The sequence below is a fragment of the Elgaria multicarinata genome, chromosome 9 (assembly GCF_023053635.1).
Source record: "Elgaria multicarinata webbii isolate HBS135686 ecotype San Diego chromosome 9, rElgMul1.1.pri, whole genome shotgun sequence".
NCBI classification, from domain to species: domain Eukaryota; kingdom Metazoa; phylum Chordata; class Lepidosauria; order Squamata; family Anguidae; genus Elgaria; species Elgaria multicarinata.
In genome coordinates this window covers 29,431,957-29,451,693 of record NC_086179.1, presented here as the reverse complement: position 1 = coordinate 29,451,693, position 19,737 = coordinate 29,431,957, and the positions used below count along the sequence as shown (strand labels likewise).

General features: G+C 39.4%; 1 protein-coding gene across 1 annotated transcript in view; it reads left to right on the top strand.

Annotated features, from left to right (window-relative positions):
* Positions 1 to 19,737, top strand: part of NUAK1 (NUAK family kinase 1) — a 58,994-nt gene that overhangs the window by 20,637 nt on the left and 18,620 nt on the right. The window contains exon 2 of the mRNA XM_063133415.1: positions 9,060 to 9,180. Coding sequence (XP_062989485.1) covers positions 9,060 to 9,180 — 121 coding nt within the window. The remainder of the gene's footprint in view (positions 1 to 9,059; positions 9,181 to 19,737) is intronic.

The following is a 19,737-nucleotide window of genomic DNA, read 5'->3' as shown; positions in this document are numbered from 1 at the left end:
TTATGTATGCTTTTTAAAATTTAACCAAGCAGTGATGCAGTAGCTATGAATCCACATTTGTTTTAGGAAACAATCTTTTTTGTATGACATATTGGGAAGGCAGACATTGAAGCAGATTGTTGTTATGGACTCTAATGATCTCATTGGGTTGTGTGTGCATTATACCTATTATTCTCTCTCTCTCTCTCTCTCTCTCTCTCTCTCTCTCTCTCTCACTCACTCACACACACACACACACACACACACACACGGCATGTCTACACCACAAGGGTGTAGGGGGAGGATTGCGGACTTACTGGCTTCCGTGATCCTCCCTGGGTGTCTTGATGGCCTCACAACATCCCGGAAGGACATCACGCCCTCCATTTTTTAAAACAACGAGAGGAGCACAGTCGCACTCCACTGCAAAAGGTGAGGGGGAAAAAACACCAGACCCAGTTCCCCACCCCCAATGGGCACAGACTGCCTCTGTGTAGCTCCTTGCCCATTTCAAGTGCCCTGTTATTCGTGGGAAGGACGGGATGACTGGGAGCGCGCTCTATGGGACAGTCCCGGAACCGTGGAAGAGTTGGGTTTTCTGCAGTTCCTGATATCCTGGGGTAAGTCCTTGCTCACCCTGAGTTGCCCCTGGGATCCCCTGTGTGTGATGTGGACACACATGGACAATCCAAGGACTACCCCGGGATATAGGCATGGTGTAGACATAACCAGATAGGCAATACATCTATTATAATTCACTTTGCTCTGGCAAATGTATATTAATTTTTATTTGCTTTTTGATAACACATCTTTGGAAACATTACAGTTGTTTGCTTATTTAGAAAACGTATATACTGTTTACATAGTAAATAGGACAATTAAACATTCTAAAACAGCTTAATTCTATGCTTTCTGCTACAGTTTCATCTGCATTTTGCCTTAAGTCTTGGAGGCCTTATCACCAAATGGCATCAAATGTAATGACATACTGTAATATTCAGTATGTAGCTTAAAAAAAGAAAAGGACAGCCGGTCAGAAAGACAGGAACCTGTGGTTTAAAACGGCAGGATCATGTTGGGTACAAATTGCCCCACTGATCGCTTGGTGTGAAACTCTGAAGCAATTTCCTTGATTATTCCTTTAAATAATGAGATTGGGTCACTTATAAATAATTAGTTCGACTTTAGCTGCATGATTCTCTTTGAGGCTGTATCACCATGGAGATGAGCTGGCTTAGAGGTTCTGAACAGTAAATATTTTCAAACAATTGAACAGTCCTGGCTTTAACTCTGAAACCTGGCCTCTCCCTACCAAAGGAGAGGTTCCTGAACTTTCTTTGGTTTTACATAGCTTGGCACTACACTGCCAGGATAACCATATTTCTGCAATGTGGACTAGTGAGAGAACCAAGGACTATAAATAAAACACACACATATAAGTATTAATATCCGTATATGGTGAAGGAACTGTTATCAGACAAATTTGTTTTTTAAACTCTTTGATACATTTTTCACATATTTCCCAGTAACATGCTTTCCTCCATCAGGGAATTGTGTTCTTCAGCTAACATTATCCACCCCCCCTACACACCCACTGCGTTCCAGGCTAACGTTCTATTTCAAATGTAGATTGGAATTCTCTTTGGATCACAAACTCTGTTTTTTTAATCACAATTCAAATTGGCTTAACATTCCCAGCCACAATAGTGCAGACGTGTTAGAGAAATGAAGGATAATTTAAATAATTTTCTTTTTCACGGCAGAGTCTTCAAGGTTAAATTCTGTTTACTCCTGGCCTGTAAGATGGAAAGTCTTAAAAAGAGAGGAATGCATCTTACTGCAATAATACCAAATGTACATAAACTTTTTAACTGCCTTGAGCTACCAATGAAACATTTATAACTTTGCAAAGTATTTGTAGCTGTAAACAAAAATGTAGCAGTGTGAAATGTATTGAGATGTTCCAACTTCTGTTATAAACCAAGGAAATCAATATAACCATCACAGATGAGTTATTGTAATAAGTCAGTTCAAAAATTAAAATTACCTAATTTGTCTGAATGAAATTCACTAGTTGTTCTAGTTTGCATTCCACTTTTCTTCCAAAGGCGATATACAAGTGGTTATCCTTCTTTATGCTCACATAATAATATGAGATAGATTAGGCTGTGACCTGTTTCAGGCCTTAATCCACAGGAAAATGCACATACAAGGAAGGGGGAGTGGCATTGTGGCATTTTATTAGAATGTAAATCACATTGCTTAACAGTATATATTTGCTTTTTGAGTTTCTCATAAACTCAAACCTTTTTTCCCCTTGAGGAAATAACAATAGTCAAATTCCATGTCCAGATGAGGTTCAATTGCAATACTATTGTTTGATTAGACAAATGCTCCTCAAACTGTAATCAAATATTTCTGAAGTTGCTGAGCATTCATACCCCAAACTACTTAAAAGACATCCTTGGATAAGAGCATTAGAGATCAGTCTCTTGCAGACATCTTGTCCTACGATATGCAAGACCTGTTTAGGGAAAACATCGCAGATAGATATTCCGTAATATCTACATTGTTCAGTAAGTAATGATACAAAACTTAAATTAAATCAAATCGAAGTCTGAAAAAGGATAACTTTACTAGTACCCACTTTAGGTTTGGCCATCTGTGCTACTCAATGCATAGGAGTATAGAGCTTCCCCCATTGCTGAGCAATAAAACATTTGGATTTGCTAATTCAGTTCTGATGAATATTTAAGCTTCCAGAGGACAGAGGTTCTTCTTTATTGCTACCATAAGAAAATGAACAATATGAGCCTTCTACAGGGTGGACTGCACATTATTCACAGATCTTGGTATACAGGGCGGGTTTTTTTTGCCAATTCAAGTAATTTCAACTTTTTAATAAATGGTGGTGAACATCATAAATTAATTATTATCCAAGAAAGAAATCTGCTTGATGAACGAACACTTTTATAAGAAGTCTTCCTCAAATAAGGCAATAGCTACTTACGTTCACACTGCATGTGTCCATTATGCATAGTTTCTGGCATCAGTCCCATAACTGAGATACCAACAAATGAAGGCTACAGAACCTTTGGTATTAAAAGTGCAAACATACTTTTGAAAGGATTCTTTATATTTCACTGAACTTGCTTGTGTTTAAAAGTCATTCATAAACAGAACTCAGTTAGTGGTATTTATAGTGCTTACAAGAAAACCCCTTAGTGTTTTGATACAGCAACGGGACACATTTGGATCCTGTATTCTTTGACTCTGTTAAATAGCATCACCTAAATATCTCAGTACAAAAGTATTTTAAATAATTGGATCAAATCTTCGGTCTTACTGTGAATGAATTTCATAGCTTTTGGGATTTTGCTACATGCATATAGAGTAAGAGCTCATGATTGGCATTGAAGTGACACTGTGTTCTTCCTTTTCAATATGGGTGCCACTGTAAACTTTTGCATAATAATAATATTTAAAATTTACCTAGTGTTTAAATGTTCAGAGTGCTTCATTTATATTCAATAATCCTTACAACCTGAGGTAGGTCAGTGTTATTATCCCCAGATTGCAGACAGAGAGTGTACCTGACGCTGAGAAATAGTAGCTTGCCTAAGGCCACTTGGGGAGTTCATGGCAAAATTTGAATGTGGACGTTCTTGCTCACAACTCTGTTTCTTAGTCCCAGTGCTATGCTACTTCCTGTTGTTAGACCCATTTGGGATTTTCAGTAATGAAAGATCCGTAGACAACCTGCTATCTTGCTGCCACTTATCCAGGAAGTAAGCTTGAACTCAGTGGTAGTGTGCTCAAGTATGTGGATTGTTGCACTGTTAACATCCCCCACACACTTTGCTGGTAAAAGTTTACTATTCTGACCGACATCTATACCAGGAGAATGATGGGAGTGTGTGAACCTGCTAATTTTAGTGCCTTTCCATACCATCAGCCATGGTATCCTTCTGGATAGGCTGTTTTGGTTGGGCCACTGTGTTTCAGCAGTTACTCTCTTACTAAGATGGCTGAAGATTGTGCTAGGAGATTGCTGCTTGGCCTCATGACATTTATGTTGTGGAGTATTGAAAGTTCCGTGATCTGTAATATCTGCACAAAACTGCTAAGTGAGCTCATTTAGAGATCTGGAGTGAGGTGCCATCAGTATGCTGATGACACCCAGTTCGATTTCTCCTTTTCCTGAAGAAGTGCTGAAGTCTTGGATCAGTGATGTACTGGATGAGGGCCAATAAAATGAAGTTCGTTCCAGAGAAAATGAAGGTACTGTTGGGAGATGGTTCAACTGACCTGGGAAGTAGTGTTCAACTTATCCTGAAAGGGTTTCACTTGTATTTTCACTGGAGGTCCATGTAATGTCTATGGCACATAACGCCTTTCACAAGTTGAGGTTGGTGAATGAACTGCAGCCCCTACTGGACAGAGATAACCTGGCCACAGTGATACATCCTCTGGTAAAGTTCAGATTGCATTGTACTATGCATTGTACATGGTGCATTGTACCATGTATTGTACATGGTGCTATCTTTGGAGACTTCATGGAGACTTCCATTAGTTTGAAGCACAGCTGCTAGCCTAGTAACTGGGACTGGTTGGAGGGGATGCAACCCATCATTTCTTAACTATACTGGCTACTGATTCATTTCTGAGCCCAATTCAAAGTGGTAATGCTTAGCTTTTAAAGATCTAAATGGCTTGGTACCCAGCTATCCAAAAGATGGTTTTCTCCCACATGAGCATGATTGAATTTTATGATAGCCCTCCAAGTGCCAGGCAGGGAGTGACTGGAAAAAAGTCCTTCTCAATTGTGGCACCTGATATGTGGAATACTTTTCCCACAGCTAATCTCCTGGTGCCAAATCTGAGTTTTTCCAACACCCAGCAAAGACCACTTTTATTTTCCAGAGCCTTCTCAGCATATACTGTAATTGAAGCTCTGACTCTGTTGGTTTTTTTGACTTTGTTGTACTTCTTTTGTTCTTCTGATTTTATTGTATTTGATATTTGTTTTATGATTTGTGTGAGCCTCCCTGAGAGTTTTGTAAGGGCAGCAGATAAATATTTTAAATCAATGAACAGAAATATATGTAGCGATGCACTGTATTTCCTTAGTTCTGTTGGGAGTAGTATAAAGAGACTCTTAATGAGAATCAGGACCAAAGCCAACACATCTGCATTAAAAAGGACATCAGAAGGAGAGTTTATTAACATTTCTGTGCATCTATAATTTAAATCATGTATTTTCATGTTGTTTCTGTTTTTGCATAAGATCCAGTTTATACTACTTTCTACTATTTGTTAAGTAGGGTCAGGATCCAGACACATTGCATTGCTTCCCTGGATGGTATGATCCCCTCACTGACCTTAGATGGTGAAGAATTTGCTTCCTTATGTGTTTGACAATAACGTCCTTTTAACATTCTCTCTAAGAGCCAAATGCAGGGCTGTTTTATACTAAGCATATTTTTATCAATGTCTATATTTATTTATTTTCCCAGGAATGCATGTGCGAGTCCAAAAGCCACCCACATCCTTCTTTCATGCAGAGCATATATGCACTTGCAGCCTCTCCCAAGGAACAAAATGAGAGCAGAAGAAAAGCCAAGCCTTGTCTTACCAGTTGAAGCTGCCTTCCACTGCTTCAGAAACTGCTTAACCATTTGTTCCTCTTCCTTACCATTATTAAAATTACATCCAGCCATGCTCATAGCAAGGCTGTGGAGCTGATCCTTTAAGCCAAAGAGTTGCTATAAGAAGAATATAGGAATGTCAACTTTGGGCTTTTCCAGATGACAAAAAATAATAATCTTATCACTATTTTATACTAGTACTAATGCAGTGCTAGGGTTGTGATATCAGTTTCTCATGTAAGAGAAGGGAGGATAACCCTTCTAAAGAGAGGGATAGGCTTCCTCTGCTGGGAATGAAAGTACTCTTTCTCACTTTTAAAAAATATGATGATGGACTTCAGTGTGTAAGAGGAGGAAAATATAGTCTTCAAAGAACAGAAATGTATCTAGGGGCACCAGATAATAGGCATTGCAGCTAGAGGAAGGTGGTGGTGGTTAGTTAATGGATTTTCAAACCACCTTTCAGGTTAGATTATCCATCCAAACTGGTTTACAGTAGTCAACAGAACAACATAATACAATTGTACAATAAAAAACATTAAATTATTAATACATAATAAGATTACATAGAAAAATCATAATGACTATAAACAAATAGATCATAAAAACAAACAATAATAACAGCAAATAAAAACAAAGTAGTGGCAGCACATAAAACAGTTACAACACACACACACACACAAAACATTCAAAAGCTGTCTTTGGAGCCCACCTAAGTATCAACAAAGGTGGTGGCTAAACTTATTTCTCTGGAGATAGTATTCCAGAGATATGGGGGCCCCACAGTAAAGGGCCTGTCCCTGGTAGATACACAGTTCCCCTCACAGCTGTAAAGAGAGCTACAATCACAGAGGAGAAGTTCCAATCGTGGATCATACTTTCTCCCAGGGAGGGTAGAAATGGGTAGTGCCGGTGGGTGGGGAGAGGAGAGCCCCTGTCATTCCTCCTGCCCTGCCGAGCAGGACATAGGATAGAAGGAGAGCTCAGAGATCGGAGCTCTCTGAACCGCCCAGAGAACTTTGGCTGTGGGGCGGTATATAAATGTAATAAAATAAAATAAATAAATAAATAAATATTGAGTGTTACTCATGTTGGATAGTGTTCTAAGTCTTTGTGCTTTGACATCCTACAATTTGAAGCAAACCACACAGGCAAGGGCTGGATATGGGGTGGGTGTTTGCTTTCATTCATTCGCTATATGGATGGTTCACGTTTCATCATGTTGCCTGATTTGATCTTGGTGGCCATTTACAGTATATGCTTGTCGTTCACTGGTAATACACACTCCCATGTGGCTTTTAGACTGTGAATTTGCGATGCAAGCTTGGCTATTGTTTCCTCTGTTCCCACTGTTCCTTTGGGAAGGATATCTACTCACATGATTAAGGAAGGATACAGGAAGGATATGGTTACTGAATGATTACATAAGTGCTGCAGAGGACATGAAAGTGCAGCGTTCAATGAGCAATGATGCAAATAGGTGTTTTTCAGCTTCTGCTGGAGTCATAACTGCAGAGAGTATAGTGATGTTTGCTATATTAGCTCTGGATAAGTAGCTTAATATTCTTTTACTGCAGTGTTTTTAATGACCTGGGAATGGGAATCATAGATTTGGAGATGGGGCTTATGGGCCATCTACTTCAATCCCTTGTTTAAAGCAGGATATATTCCTGTAGATTGATACAAAAAGAATCTTGATACAATTGTACGTACACTGCAGTGTGTAATCAGAGCCCACAGTTTATTGGTGAAACTTTACACGAAAAGAATCTTGATGCACGTCACCTCAATATTGCTTTGTTGCAGTATTTTATCAGTGTGGACATGCACATTGGTAATATGACAGGGTTGGGACACACACAATTAAATTGAAGGAACTGAAAGTTGTGACAAACTGCTTATCCACAGGGCTCTGTACAATTTTTTATATACAGAGAGAGAGAATTATGGAGTATTCCTGATGTACCAGTTCCACTTCAATAACAAGACTGAGTAATTTGGAATTAAAAATCCATGAAGAAATTCAGAGAAAGAGAATTTTGGAATTATTCTTAATTTTAATTAGGGTTTGGAGATATATGGAGTTAGAAAATTAGGAATGTTGGAGAATTCGTATTGTGTTATTCTTTTTACTTCCCTCATTTTAATTGTTTAGCAATTTTATTTTTGCAATGATTTTTTTTTTGCTGTTGGTGCATTGCCTCTTGCCAGTTTTCATTTTCAATTTGGTTGAAAGGCTGATTGGGTTAGTTAGAATCTTTGCAAGCTGCCTTGCCCCTTGCTCATTGTGGTTGATTTAAAGTCTGTGGAGAAAAGTTGGATCTATTTCTGGAGGTGATGATCAGTCTGAACATAAATAACAATGGAGGAACCCTCTAGTTACTCCCCTGTCTTATATGTCCCTTTCTTGGGCAAATTGAATTATCATGTGGTCATGACAGGTTCACGAGGGAGGAAGAGGTCCTTTAAATACACAGATCCAAACTCTTTAGGGCTAATTGAGTCCAAAACAAAGCAGAAGCCAAAGCAGATCAAATACTAATGTAGTGATCTGCTCTGAGTAATGTGCTTCAGTCTACACTGTGGCTGCAATATTTTGTTTGCACCAGTCACAATTTCTAAAAATAGTAAAAAAAGTTGTTTATGCACATCTTTCTTAATATATCTTCTTGATTTTCCAACCCATCACTTATCACTTATCTGTATTATCTACACTAATAGCACAGCTTTGAGGATAGCAATGGATTTGAGCAACTCAGGATCAAAACAAGAATAATTATACAAAAGAAAGATTTATTGAATAACATATAACCATTTCATCCATATGCTCTAATGGTTTTAATTCTATTAAAATAAATGTCCTTTCTGGCAACATAGGTCATTTTCACAAATGACACTATTTTTGGCAATTATCCTCTGCATTGTAGAATGCCTACATTGTCTACATTGATTAGAATGCAGAATTACTTTCAACATGGCTCTCTTCCACATTTTATACTGTATTGATCAATATCGAAGGGTAATGCATTGCAGATAATGTGTTAGTAAGATGTCTCACGAAAGCACCCTCAGGATGATAGGTTTAGGTCAGGAATTACTTTGGCCTATATTTGTTGCCTTTATCTGGCAACACTTTAATTTGGAGCATGAGTAGACATATGTGTTTTAAAAAGAATGTAGTCTATGTAGAAATCAGTAGCTGTACAATTAAGATCTCAAGCACGTTACAACTTACTCCAGCAACATGGACTGCATTTGTCATAATGCAATAAAAAGGAAAGGGTTGTGAGTATGTATTTCAAAGTTTTGTTTTGCTCATTTCAGTTTTGTTTTGTTAGCATCTAACATCTGTATTTATTTTTTGAACTCTCCTAATGGATTAATTTCATCTGCTTTATTCTAAGAGTAATGCTCAATTTCCTGAATTTATAGGTTGCAATAAAATCCATCCGTAAGGACAAAATTAAGGATGAACAAGATATGGTTCACATCAGACGGGAGATTGAGATCATGTCATCTCTCAGCCATCCTCATATCATCACTATATATGAAGGTTAGTGACTGGTATTATTTTCATCATCTCTACCATTTATTCATTCAGGTCTAAATTTCTCACATCTTTTTATACCAGAGCCTCTAAAATGTGTTTTCTTCTTCTTTGGAAATATCACTAAAGCCTTTTGTACACTAGTAATTCTATTATTTTATTTTATTTTTAATCTGCCTAGTAAACAGTATTCTCTGAGTGGATTGTGTAGTAAGTCAAATTCTTTAACAATCATTTTCTATTCCACCGAGTTGATATAGTTAAGGTATACCAGTCAGTTATCAGTTATGGGAATATGCAGAAACAAAATAAATTGCTTGAATTGCTTTACTACCAGGTCTTGAAAGAGCTACCTCAAACGATAAAGAACAATAAAAGGGGGGTGTCATTTAAGGGTCAGCTTTCTTGTCAACACCATCACCAGTAGTTGTAACATTAATTTACTGCTGCACTTCTGCTTTGCCAGGTTAGTCTGGAACAAGTGTAAGACGTGGAGGGTCTTTGTTAGAATACAGTTGCGTACTCTGTCAACATTCCCACCAAGACTCAGCCAAGAAACAGTGCAGCCAGAACTTGCTGCCACCATGCACACTGTTGCATTCAAAAAGAATGTGGCAGCAACTGTCTCATAGGCACATGGGGTGATCTCCCTCTAGGTGGTCCACTATTTTGGCAGGTAGACAATTTTGAAAAACAAGTCCTTCTCTGTAGCTACTGGAGCTTGTTTGGACACAGCTGGTAGTGTTGAAATTTTTAGCTAAGTCTATGCAGATATGTTCTACACCATGCATGAAGGGTTTGGGTAGTGACCCCTTTTATGATGCTCAATTATTTTTATTGTAAACTGTTCTCTTTTATAACTTGTGTATAATGGCTAACTGCTTGTAACGCAATAAATTGACTGACTGACTGACACAGCAGGTCATGACCAGGTCAGCAACCAAGGTGAAACCTCAAGTGAACTCTGTGTCCTTCTCCATCCATAGTTGAAATGATCCACCTGCACTTTGGCCAGTGGATCAAAGTCCTGATGGAAACAAAGCTCATAATGGTCATGATACTACCACAGAAACAAAGGTAAGGTTAGGGCTAGACTGAAAGACAGATAGCAGGGAAAGCAGATCAAGATTCAAAGGGCTTAGAGGCAGGGACATGGTGAGAGTCAGGGCAAGTCCAGAAACCTGTCCAGGCACTGCTACTCTCATTAATGGCTTGTGCAGACTGACCAGTTGTTTCTGAGATCCAGGTTTTGTTGGGCTGGTGGATCCAGATTGGTTTGGGGTTAGGGAGGTCACGGGCACCCAACTGGGTCTGTCAGTCTGTCAGACTGCCCCACATCCACATCCGCAGAACAAGTCGGGCACTTGCGACGGACCTGTGAGTTGAGTGCCCACGCAGCCTGACTAGCGCCCTGCAGCCATCTGCCCTTGTCTGTGACAATGGACACTCCCAAAATTACATAATTTCCCCGGCTGCATAAATGGCAGCCATAAAAGCCCCACTTATGCAAGTGTAAAGACACGAACGGAGCATTCACGCCTTTACTCTTGTGTAAATGGGGCCTTTACAGTAGGCATTTCTTCAACGAGGAAAATGTGCAATTTCTGGGACCTACATTGTTCCGCGCAATGGAGGCTCTGCATGAGGGTGGCCGGCTAACAGGTGCTCGTCGGACACTCACGAGCCGCATAAGAAGCTTGCATGGCACTGGCAGCATGGTGAGTATCCGACAAAATGGGCCCATCGAGTTCTCCCATCCCTAGTTGGGGTTTCAGGTGATAATATACAGGCTGAGTGGTGTCCTTGACCCCCAAAGCTTAGACTGCCAGGCTAGCCAAATAAGTCAATGCTGGTGGCTCTGGGTCCTGGCTGCTGGAGGCCTTGGTTTATGACCACTACCCCTCTGGCACCGTACGTCAGTTCATATTTAATAAACAAAAGCTGCCTTTCATTGCTGACGGGAAAAGCCATCTTTGATCTTTTCTTTTTCCCCAACATGTGAAAAATCTGCTAGCTCCAGATACAAATTGAGAGGAAAAATTATCTTTATGTTTCTCTTTAATCAAATGTGACACACAGAGGAGGTAGTTGGCATGTCTTGAGGCCTCCATGGAGGTGACATTTCTGTCACAGCCTCCCCCCTCGATAAATTGCGGGGTGGGAGGCATGTTTTAATTTGCATCTAAAGATTTAACTGCTAAACATATCAATTAAATCAGTTAAAACTCGTAGCCTTAATGGAAACTCCATTTTGAGAGCTGATACAGATGATTAAAACAAGGAATGGCTTGGTATCATATTACAGTATCACATATTGACCTGTTCAAAAGCATGTTCTGTTAGTTGAAAGGAGATGAATATCTGACTCTTATTAAATAAAATCTTCACAGGATCTGGAAACAGAGAAAGGGAGGTGGTGCTGTGTCAGCATGTGGGTTGCAAATGGAACAAATGTTCTGAATGTGGGCTGGAGCTTCCAAAAATCTGTCTGCTGCAAACTTGTGACTTCCCTGTTGCTGTTCTTGTTCTTTAAAGCAGCTAAACTACTTCGCAAGCCCGTTCCTAACCCTATTGATTTCAGTGATGTGCGTAACTCTGCACAGTATCAGGCTGAATGTTGAAAGATAAGCAAAAATAAAGCAACACACTTATAAGAAACTTTTTCCTTTGTTTGTGTGGCTGCCTTTAGTACAGAATAGTTCCCCTCTGACACAGTGAATGAGTCTTGTAGTATTTTGCATTAGTCATATTTTGAAAATAAAGTCCCTGAACCCTTCCATATGAATTCTCTACCAGGATATACTCTTTTTTAAAATGAGTAATTAACATGCTTCTATAAGCATACCAAAAGTTATAACAGGGTGAAAGCCTAATGATGTAGAACTGGCGATCAGTGTATTGAATGTAGAAATGTAATATCTGCTTGTAGAATGGCTGCTATCCAGCCATCCCATTTGAATCTATGCTAGGAATTTTCTTTGTTGATAAATCTGCTAGTAGTTGTGTATATCTTCTCTAAACCTGGAGTTAACTATCTAATCTGTAACCTTTAGATGTTTGAGTGTATCAACTTTGCTGTTGTTATTTCAGTTCAGGTGTATCTTTAATTAAATATTTTCCTGTAGATATAGTTTTTCTTCTTGAAACAAAGGGATTATCTGAAGAAACAAAATACAGCAGTCTGGTTTGTTCACATACCCTGAAAAGCAAACAATCCGAATTCAGACTAGCATTGTAGTTTCAGTGTACTAGCAAAAGCAACAAGGACAGAGAGTAGAGAAGCTTGAACTGTTATACTTTTCTGGCAGGACTACTGTGTCTTTAAGACACTCTGCCAGACACTAATTCAACACTGAAGCTTTCCAATCATTGTGTCTGGAAAACTGATTTTTTGAAGTTAAGGTATATGAACCCTGCCAGAGAGAAGATGACAACTTTAAGGGAAACACCTCTCTTCTCCCACCTCTCTGCTTTCCTGCTTCTCACTAAAGCCATAGAGTGGAGCAAAAAGTGGAGATAGACATGTGTTTGTAGACCCAGTCCTACCCTAATCCTAAATTTGTAGAACAGTGTAGCTGGACATACTTCCTCCCATAACCAAGAAGCTGTGTTGTGGGGGTGGACACAGTTCTGAAGTTAGCTTTTAGAGGACATTTTCCTCCTTTCCATCTTAATCCTAAAATTAACTCTTGCGTTGCAGGGAATGACATTCCTAAACTGCTTTGCCCTCCTTTCTCTTCTCAAAGCTACATAGAGTTGCAATAGTGGCATCATCATTATTTTCTTTTAACTTTTAAATGAGGAAGATATGTTGGAGAGAAGAAACAAAAAGGGAGGGAAAATAAAAAGGGTAAATGTATGTAAAAACTCTGATATTTGGTAGAGATTAGTGCTGGGTCCATTCACCTACTTGCAAAAAAGGGTGTGTTTTTCGGTGGGTTTTGAGAGGAAGGAGTAATTTCCAACTGGAGCAGAATACGGTGGGAGGGGGTGGGATTACTTTAAGGGCTCCATCACACCTACTTTTTTTCCTGGTTTGCCTCTGCAATTTCCACCTCCATTTCATTAGTGGTCCCTTTCACATGTGTTTGTGGTATTGCCACTGCAACAGTGAAATCTCCTTTCGCTTGTTTGCTCTCTCACCCCGCCCCACCCCACCCCTTCTCCCTCCAGTTCATTGGTTCTTCCCGTTGATGGACATTGTGATGGACAAGCACCTTCCCCACCTCGTTCTGAATTTGTTGTCTATCATTTTAATGTTTCATCGGCTGGGTACCGTTTCTGCAGGCAATGCGAGTGGGGTTGGAGCAGCAAAAGTTCATTCAACTGAGTCCATACAAGCCCATTCTTTCAACATGGTGTGCTGGAGGAGGAGAACTGCTTCACTCTCTTTTGTCAGCAAAACCTCCCTTCAAAGCACACGCCCCCAACAAAGGGCATAGCACGAGGACGGAAATGTACGGGGTCAGAAATGCATGGGGGTGGAAGGGTGCCTTAATCTCGCATGGAGGAAATAAACTGGACTTTCCCTGCTCTAGGAAAACACAGAAAATGGAGGGGGAAAGGTGGGGTGACTGCAGGACAGGCACTATGTCATGTGAGTACCAGCAAACCAGGCATGACCAGAGTGCGATAAAATGCTGGTGTGATGGAGACCTAGGATGAGGTAGCTGAGGATTTATTTTCTTTTTTTAACTATCTTTTGAAAAAGCCTAGCTGTCTGTTCCTCACAGCCGAGGAGACTCTGCACTGCAGCTTCCTGCCTCAGATCAAGATGAAGAACTAGCAATGTTCCTGAAACTCTCTAAGGTGGTGTATGTTAAACAGTACCGAAATTATGATGCCCCAGTTTGGATTGGGACCATAGCAAATGGGGAAGATATACCCATCTCTCCCGATATTCTGCAGCCCCAATCCAAAACATATCCTTCACACATGGCAGCTACGTTTGAAAAATATGTCCCCTTGGTTAAAAAAGGTAAAAACTTCTCCATCAGAAGTTTTTTTTTACCACCCTCCATTCTGTGTGTGTGTGTGGGGGGGGGAATTCTGGCACAAAAACAGAGGGGGGAAAGCTTAAATCTCCCCTTCGGAATTGTCATGGTCCTGATCTGAATCAGGGCAGTGCACACTTACATAGAGGTAACTAAGCCAATCACGTATAGCTCTGCTGATTAGCAGAACGCTTAGTTTGGGCCTCACATAGAGAATTTCAGGAACTTCAGTAGTTCCTCTTCTTGATCTGAGGCAGGACCACTGATCAAAAATTTTTCAGTAATTTCTCCTGCCTTTCCTGGTTTTCTAAGTAATTCCTTTTTACTCATAACCCCCACAAATGGTCAAAAAGATCAGGGGGAACAGTAATCATGGGTCCCATATTGAAGAATGGAGTTGGGAAGAGTCTTGCATCTGAAAAGATTGAAAACTACTTATTTAATGTTCGCATTGAGTCTTCTGGGCACTATTCTTTTGCTGGAAGGTGGTTATATCAGGATTCCAAACACGTGTTTCCTTTAAACAGGACCCATGTTTTGTTATCCTTTTGACCTTGTTTGGCTAAAGGTGATTAACCTCTGCATTTGTCAACTCAGTGTCAACACAAACCACCCGTTTTCAATGGTAGCCAAATCCACATGTATGTAAACAGGCTTTCTAGTTTCAGAATTCTTTTTGTAACTTGATCAAAATGAATTTATCTCCCGCATTATCTGCAAAGAGCAGACCTCTAATTCGGAGTCAGAAGAAATTCCATCCTCTCCACAGGACAGTAATTGGCAGTCTTTCGACTGCAGCTGGAAGGGAAATGCTTTCAAGTAATTTTTAAGAACTGGGTGGATTAAGCTGACTTTTCCAGAATTGTTCTGATTTTCAGGGCATAAATTTTAACTTAAAAAGCAAAGCCCTTAAAATATATATTTACAACCCCTCCCCCTCCAAGCCCTATATTCATTTGAACGGAAACATTATTCTATGGACATACTAACCTCAGAAAAATGTCCCGTCTGGCAGTACTTTATACAAGTTTAAAACTTGAAAAGATTATAATCTGCAGAGTCTTATTCATGTACAGGCCTACTAGCAACATTATGTGAACTAAGGGTGCTAACATAAGGACGGTTCCTAGCACTACTAATTGACACTGTGCAGTTATCCTATCTGTTCCTTCTTAACGAATTTTGTGGTAAGATAAAAAAAGAAGAAGCAGCAGTGTGAAAACACAAGGTAGTTACAAACAGAAGACGATGATATCTGAATTTCTACTAACCATAACATTCCATGAATGAGGCAGGCTGATTGCATAATAAATTCCTCATTTAGAAGTACCATAAATATTTGTAAGGAGCATAGTATCTGAAGACTAGTTTCAACCCTGTAAATGTCCTCCTTACTTCCATTGTATGAAGATATATTTGTATAAAGTGTTGGTTATTACCTTTAAAGCCCTACATGATTTGGGTCCAGGTTATCTGTGAGATCACCTTGTCCCGTACAATCCGCCCCGCATGCTCTGGTCCTCTGGGAAGAATTTACTCTAGTCAGCTAAACCTAGATTGACAAAGGTTACCCAGAGAACCTTCTCTCCTGCCGCTCCCAGATTGCGGAATGGCCTGCCGGGAGAGGTTCGCCAACTCAACAGTATTTTTGGATATAAAAAAGCTATAAAGACTGATCTCTTCTGGCAGGCCTACCCGGTCAAATTTTAAGAATTCTGGCTGTTTTTAACAATGTAATAGTTTTATATGTTTTAATCAGTTTTATATATTTTATAATATTTTTGTATTTTATGTTGTTCCCTGCCTTAATCCAGAGGAAGAGGCAGTTAAGAAATAAATAAGATAGAATCTGTGTGAAAAATGCAAAGGCACTTTTCAAAAGGTACTATGAATTGTATAATACAGCAAAAAATGAATTTATAAGTCCCAGGGCATGGTCTGAGGGCACATGATGCTCAACCTAATTTTAATCATGATCCCGACATTAAGCTTGTCTGGGTCTGATCAATGCCTGAAAGAGAGGCTGCCTAGGACCCCTATGTACAATGCCTTGGGATCCATCATGGAAGAAAGATGGGAAATAAGGAAATAACACTGAAGTCAGTGGGGCTGAACTTCAAAGTGGGACTGAGATATAAATCATTTAAGGCGCAATCCCATGCATGTCCTACAACTTCCAGCTTTCCCCTACAACTTCCAGCATTTCCCAGCCAGTACCTCCTGCATGGGTGCTTTAAAAAAAAGGGTTTTAGGTTTGTTAAAACCCCTGTGCTGGGGCATGTATGCATGAGGAAAGAAGTGGCTGCAGAGAAAAGTTTAAACCTCCCCTCCTGGCCTGTGGTGATCCTAATTCAAACCAAGGCAGTAAGAAACAAGGAGAAAGGGCTGCTGTACACTGTGTAATAGAAGTAACATTTAATTTGGCCCTTAGTCATGACTAACTGAAGTCTACTCTAAGGCCTTAGCTAGACCTACCGTTTAGCCTGCAACGGAGGAGGGAAGATCCCGCAATGTGTTTCTCGCGAGATCCCTCCTCTGTCTACACGTGACATGCGACAACCTCAGCAGGAGAGGCGTCGCATCCGCCATTTTTTAAAAAAAGAGGTAGCAGTGCTAAAGGTAAGTGTTTTTTTTAAATTTAAATTATTTTCCTCGCTCCCCCCACCCTACCCCAGATAGGCGCAACTCCTGGCTCCTCGTGAGGAATCGCATGGAGCCAGGTCAACCCGTGGCACTTGGCCACACGTCCTGCGGTCTCAGGCTCAGCCCGGGACCATGGAAAAACCGAGGCCAAAGGCGAGGGCTAAATCCTGGGGCAAGGAAGGGATGATCCCTCCCTGATTCCGGGATTCTGGGGTTCGCCCTGGGATAAAGCCCCGTCTAGCTATGGCCTAAGTATGACTAAAACTGGATTCAACTCTATGAGAAAGATATATTGAACAATTCCCAGTATTATCATCCTGAATTTAAAAGAAATGCAAAAGTATACAGAGTTCCATCCAGAATGTCCATAGCCTGAATTAGAAGTTGCTTTTCATTGGCATCTGCATATCTACAATATTCCTATCAAAACAAGCAAAAATCTTGGATATGGCAATCTTTGGAGATTAGACTTAATGTACTTTGTGCAGAAAGCTAGTGGTTTGATTTTGCTACTTCAACTAACAATACTATCTGACAACAATTGTCTAATTAACTTTCTTTTTATTTCAACCTTTGACTTTTCAATATATTATTTCCATTGTTTATATTTGATAACGCCCAAGATTATAATATAGATTTTCCTAGAGGCTAGTGATTAGGAATGAAAATAGTATAAACTAAACTAACCTCCAGAGTCTCACGCTCCACAGTCCTTGACTTCCTTGCATTCAGTATAATTTAACACCTAAATAATACTGCTTGTTGTAAGAAATCCAGGCTATGGAGGTGGGGAAAATCTGGCAATTTGCCTTGTTTTCTAAAAATATTTCAATTGATGTCATACACTGTGAGACAGGGAGGCCTAGCATGGGTCTCCCAAAGCTAGGCCCCATTTATACACTCATTTTTCCTGTCTCAGGAATTCTCTCGAACCAGAAGTAAAATAAAATTCAGGAAGTATCTTCTCTATTGCCTGGATACATTTTATGAGATCTGTCATTATGATGTTTATATCAACTGCCTATAAATCTAAGTATATTATTGTGGACTGCTTTGAGAACCATTATGGTTGAAAAGCAGCATTCAAATATTGTAATAAAAAGTATTAATGCTATGAGAGTCACTTCCCTGTGCTGAGATTCTTTGTCACTTTGAATATTTCTGGGCCAATTACATAGGGCTTTCTCACCTAGTTGTCGTACAGAGATCTCAGAAGATGGGATGCAGTGGATTTGAGTTCTTAAAAAATTGTTTTCCAGCTCCTAGCACTACTGATCAATTGTGCATCTATTGCATCTTTTCCTCCTTAATAGGAAAAGGAGGAATAGGCAAGAAAAAAAGACAAAACACGGGAGGGTTACAAATGGAAGGTGAAGTCATCTCTCTCTCCCTCCTCTCCCCTCCATGCTTGAGGCAGGGCAACTGCAGGATAAAAACCTCATCTGAAAGAACCCTGAATTGTTTTCAGATGATTTTAGTGAATGAAAAGGTTATTCTATCCCGTGTCCCTAAAATTAAAGACAAACTCACTTGCTGCTCTGATTTGGCTGACCTTTAATAAAAGAGCACTTTGTATCATTGCAAAGGTACTTCTGTCTGCTGCTGTAAGGAGGGTAATAAAAATACCACTGTATGGAAAGACACCAGATGGAAGGAATGTCAACACACTGGAACTAATTTAGGAGATTGCTCTGATATAGAGCAAAGGCATGAGGAGAATTCAGATGGTTCCAATGTGAAGAGATTGGCTGCCAGTCTTAAAACAACAAACTAAAATTCTTATCCTGAGGTTACATGTAAACGGAAAGCAATCAGCCCTCAAGGTGGATGTCCATTATTATTATTATTATTATTATTATTATTATTATTATTATTATTATTATTATTATTATTATTTAAAAATACTGTACAACTGTAGCTTTCAATCTCACTTTAGGATCTCAGAAACAGAAATAAAATGGGACACATGTTAACTTTTAGTTCCATCCTACACATACACAAACAAACAATTGTAAAAGATCTAGCCAACATGTAAAAAGACCTTGGCAAAAGAGTAAGGAGCTTTTTAAATTTGTTTCTCTTAGGCTGCGTTCAATGTACATATACAGTTTTCAGCTTTTCACATTAAAAATGGTTTGATTATACGTTTTCAGCATGCTTCACAAGACTTTCTCTCTTTTTTTATGAACAAGTGTGTTTTGAAGAGGAATATTATGCCTCATTGGATGCAGTGGAATTCCAGAGCGCTGAACAGGCAGATCCAGAGAGAAATCTCTGTGCTAGCAAGGTTCTCTGCAAGGTTTAGAGCTCTGAATAGAAGCTGAGCTCATCATTTCAAGCCTTCTAAATATAGTTAAATATATATATTAAATCCATGCGTTATTATGATAGTAGAACAGGCTGGAAAATAATGGGTTGAGAAAGAAGATGTTACAAAACGTTATTTGGTGCAGACACATCGTTTGGTAGAGAGAATTTAAGTTCTTTCCCAGTTTTACATTATTTATCTTTTAATAAAATTCCAAGCCAAAAGATACAGTTTCAATTAGCTGTCCAGAAATGAGGAATACAAAACAACAAGCACACACCAAAACAAATATAAATAGATTTTAAATAGATTAAATGTTTGAAATTCAACACTTTCTTCTTGTTGCATAAAGACCTATTTGCCTTTTGGAAAGGTCCATGAGACTGGATAGGGCATACTATATATCACATTCTGCAGGAGAATTCTATCACATTTTGGGCCTTTATTGCAGCCTTTTCCCCTTCTGACTTCTCTTTGTGTGGAATTAAATGTAGTCTTGCCTGCAAACATAGCAGTTAAATAACATCTGAACCCTGGTATTTACAAACAATATTTATTTGTTCTGCAAGTTCAACCAGGGGCTAAACCAAGGAAAACCAAATTCTGTGGTCAGAGTAA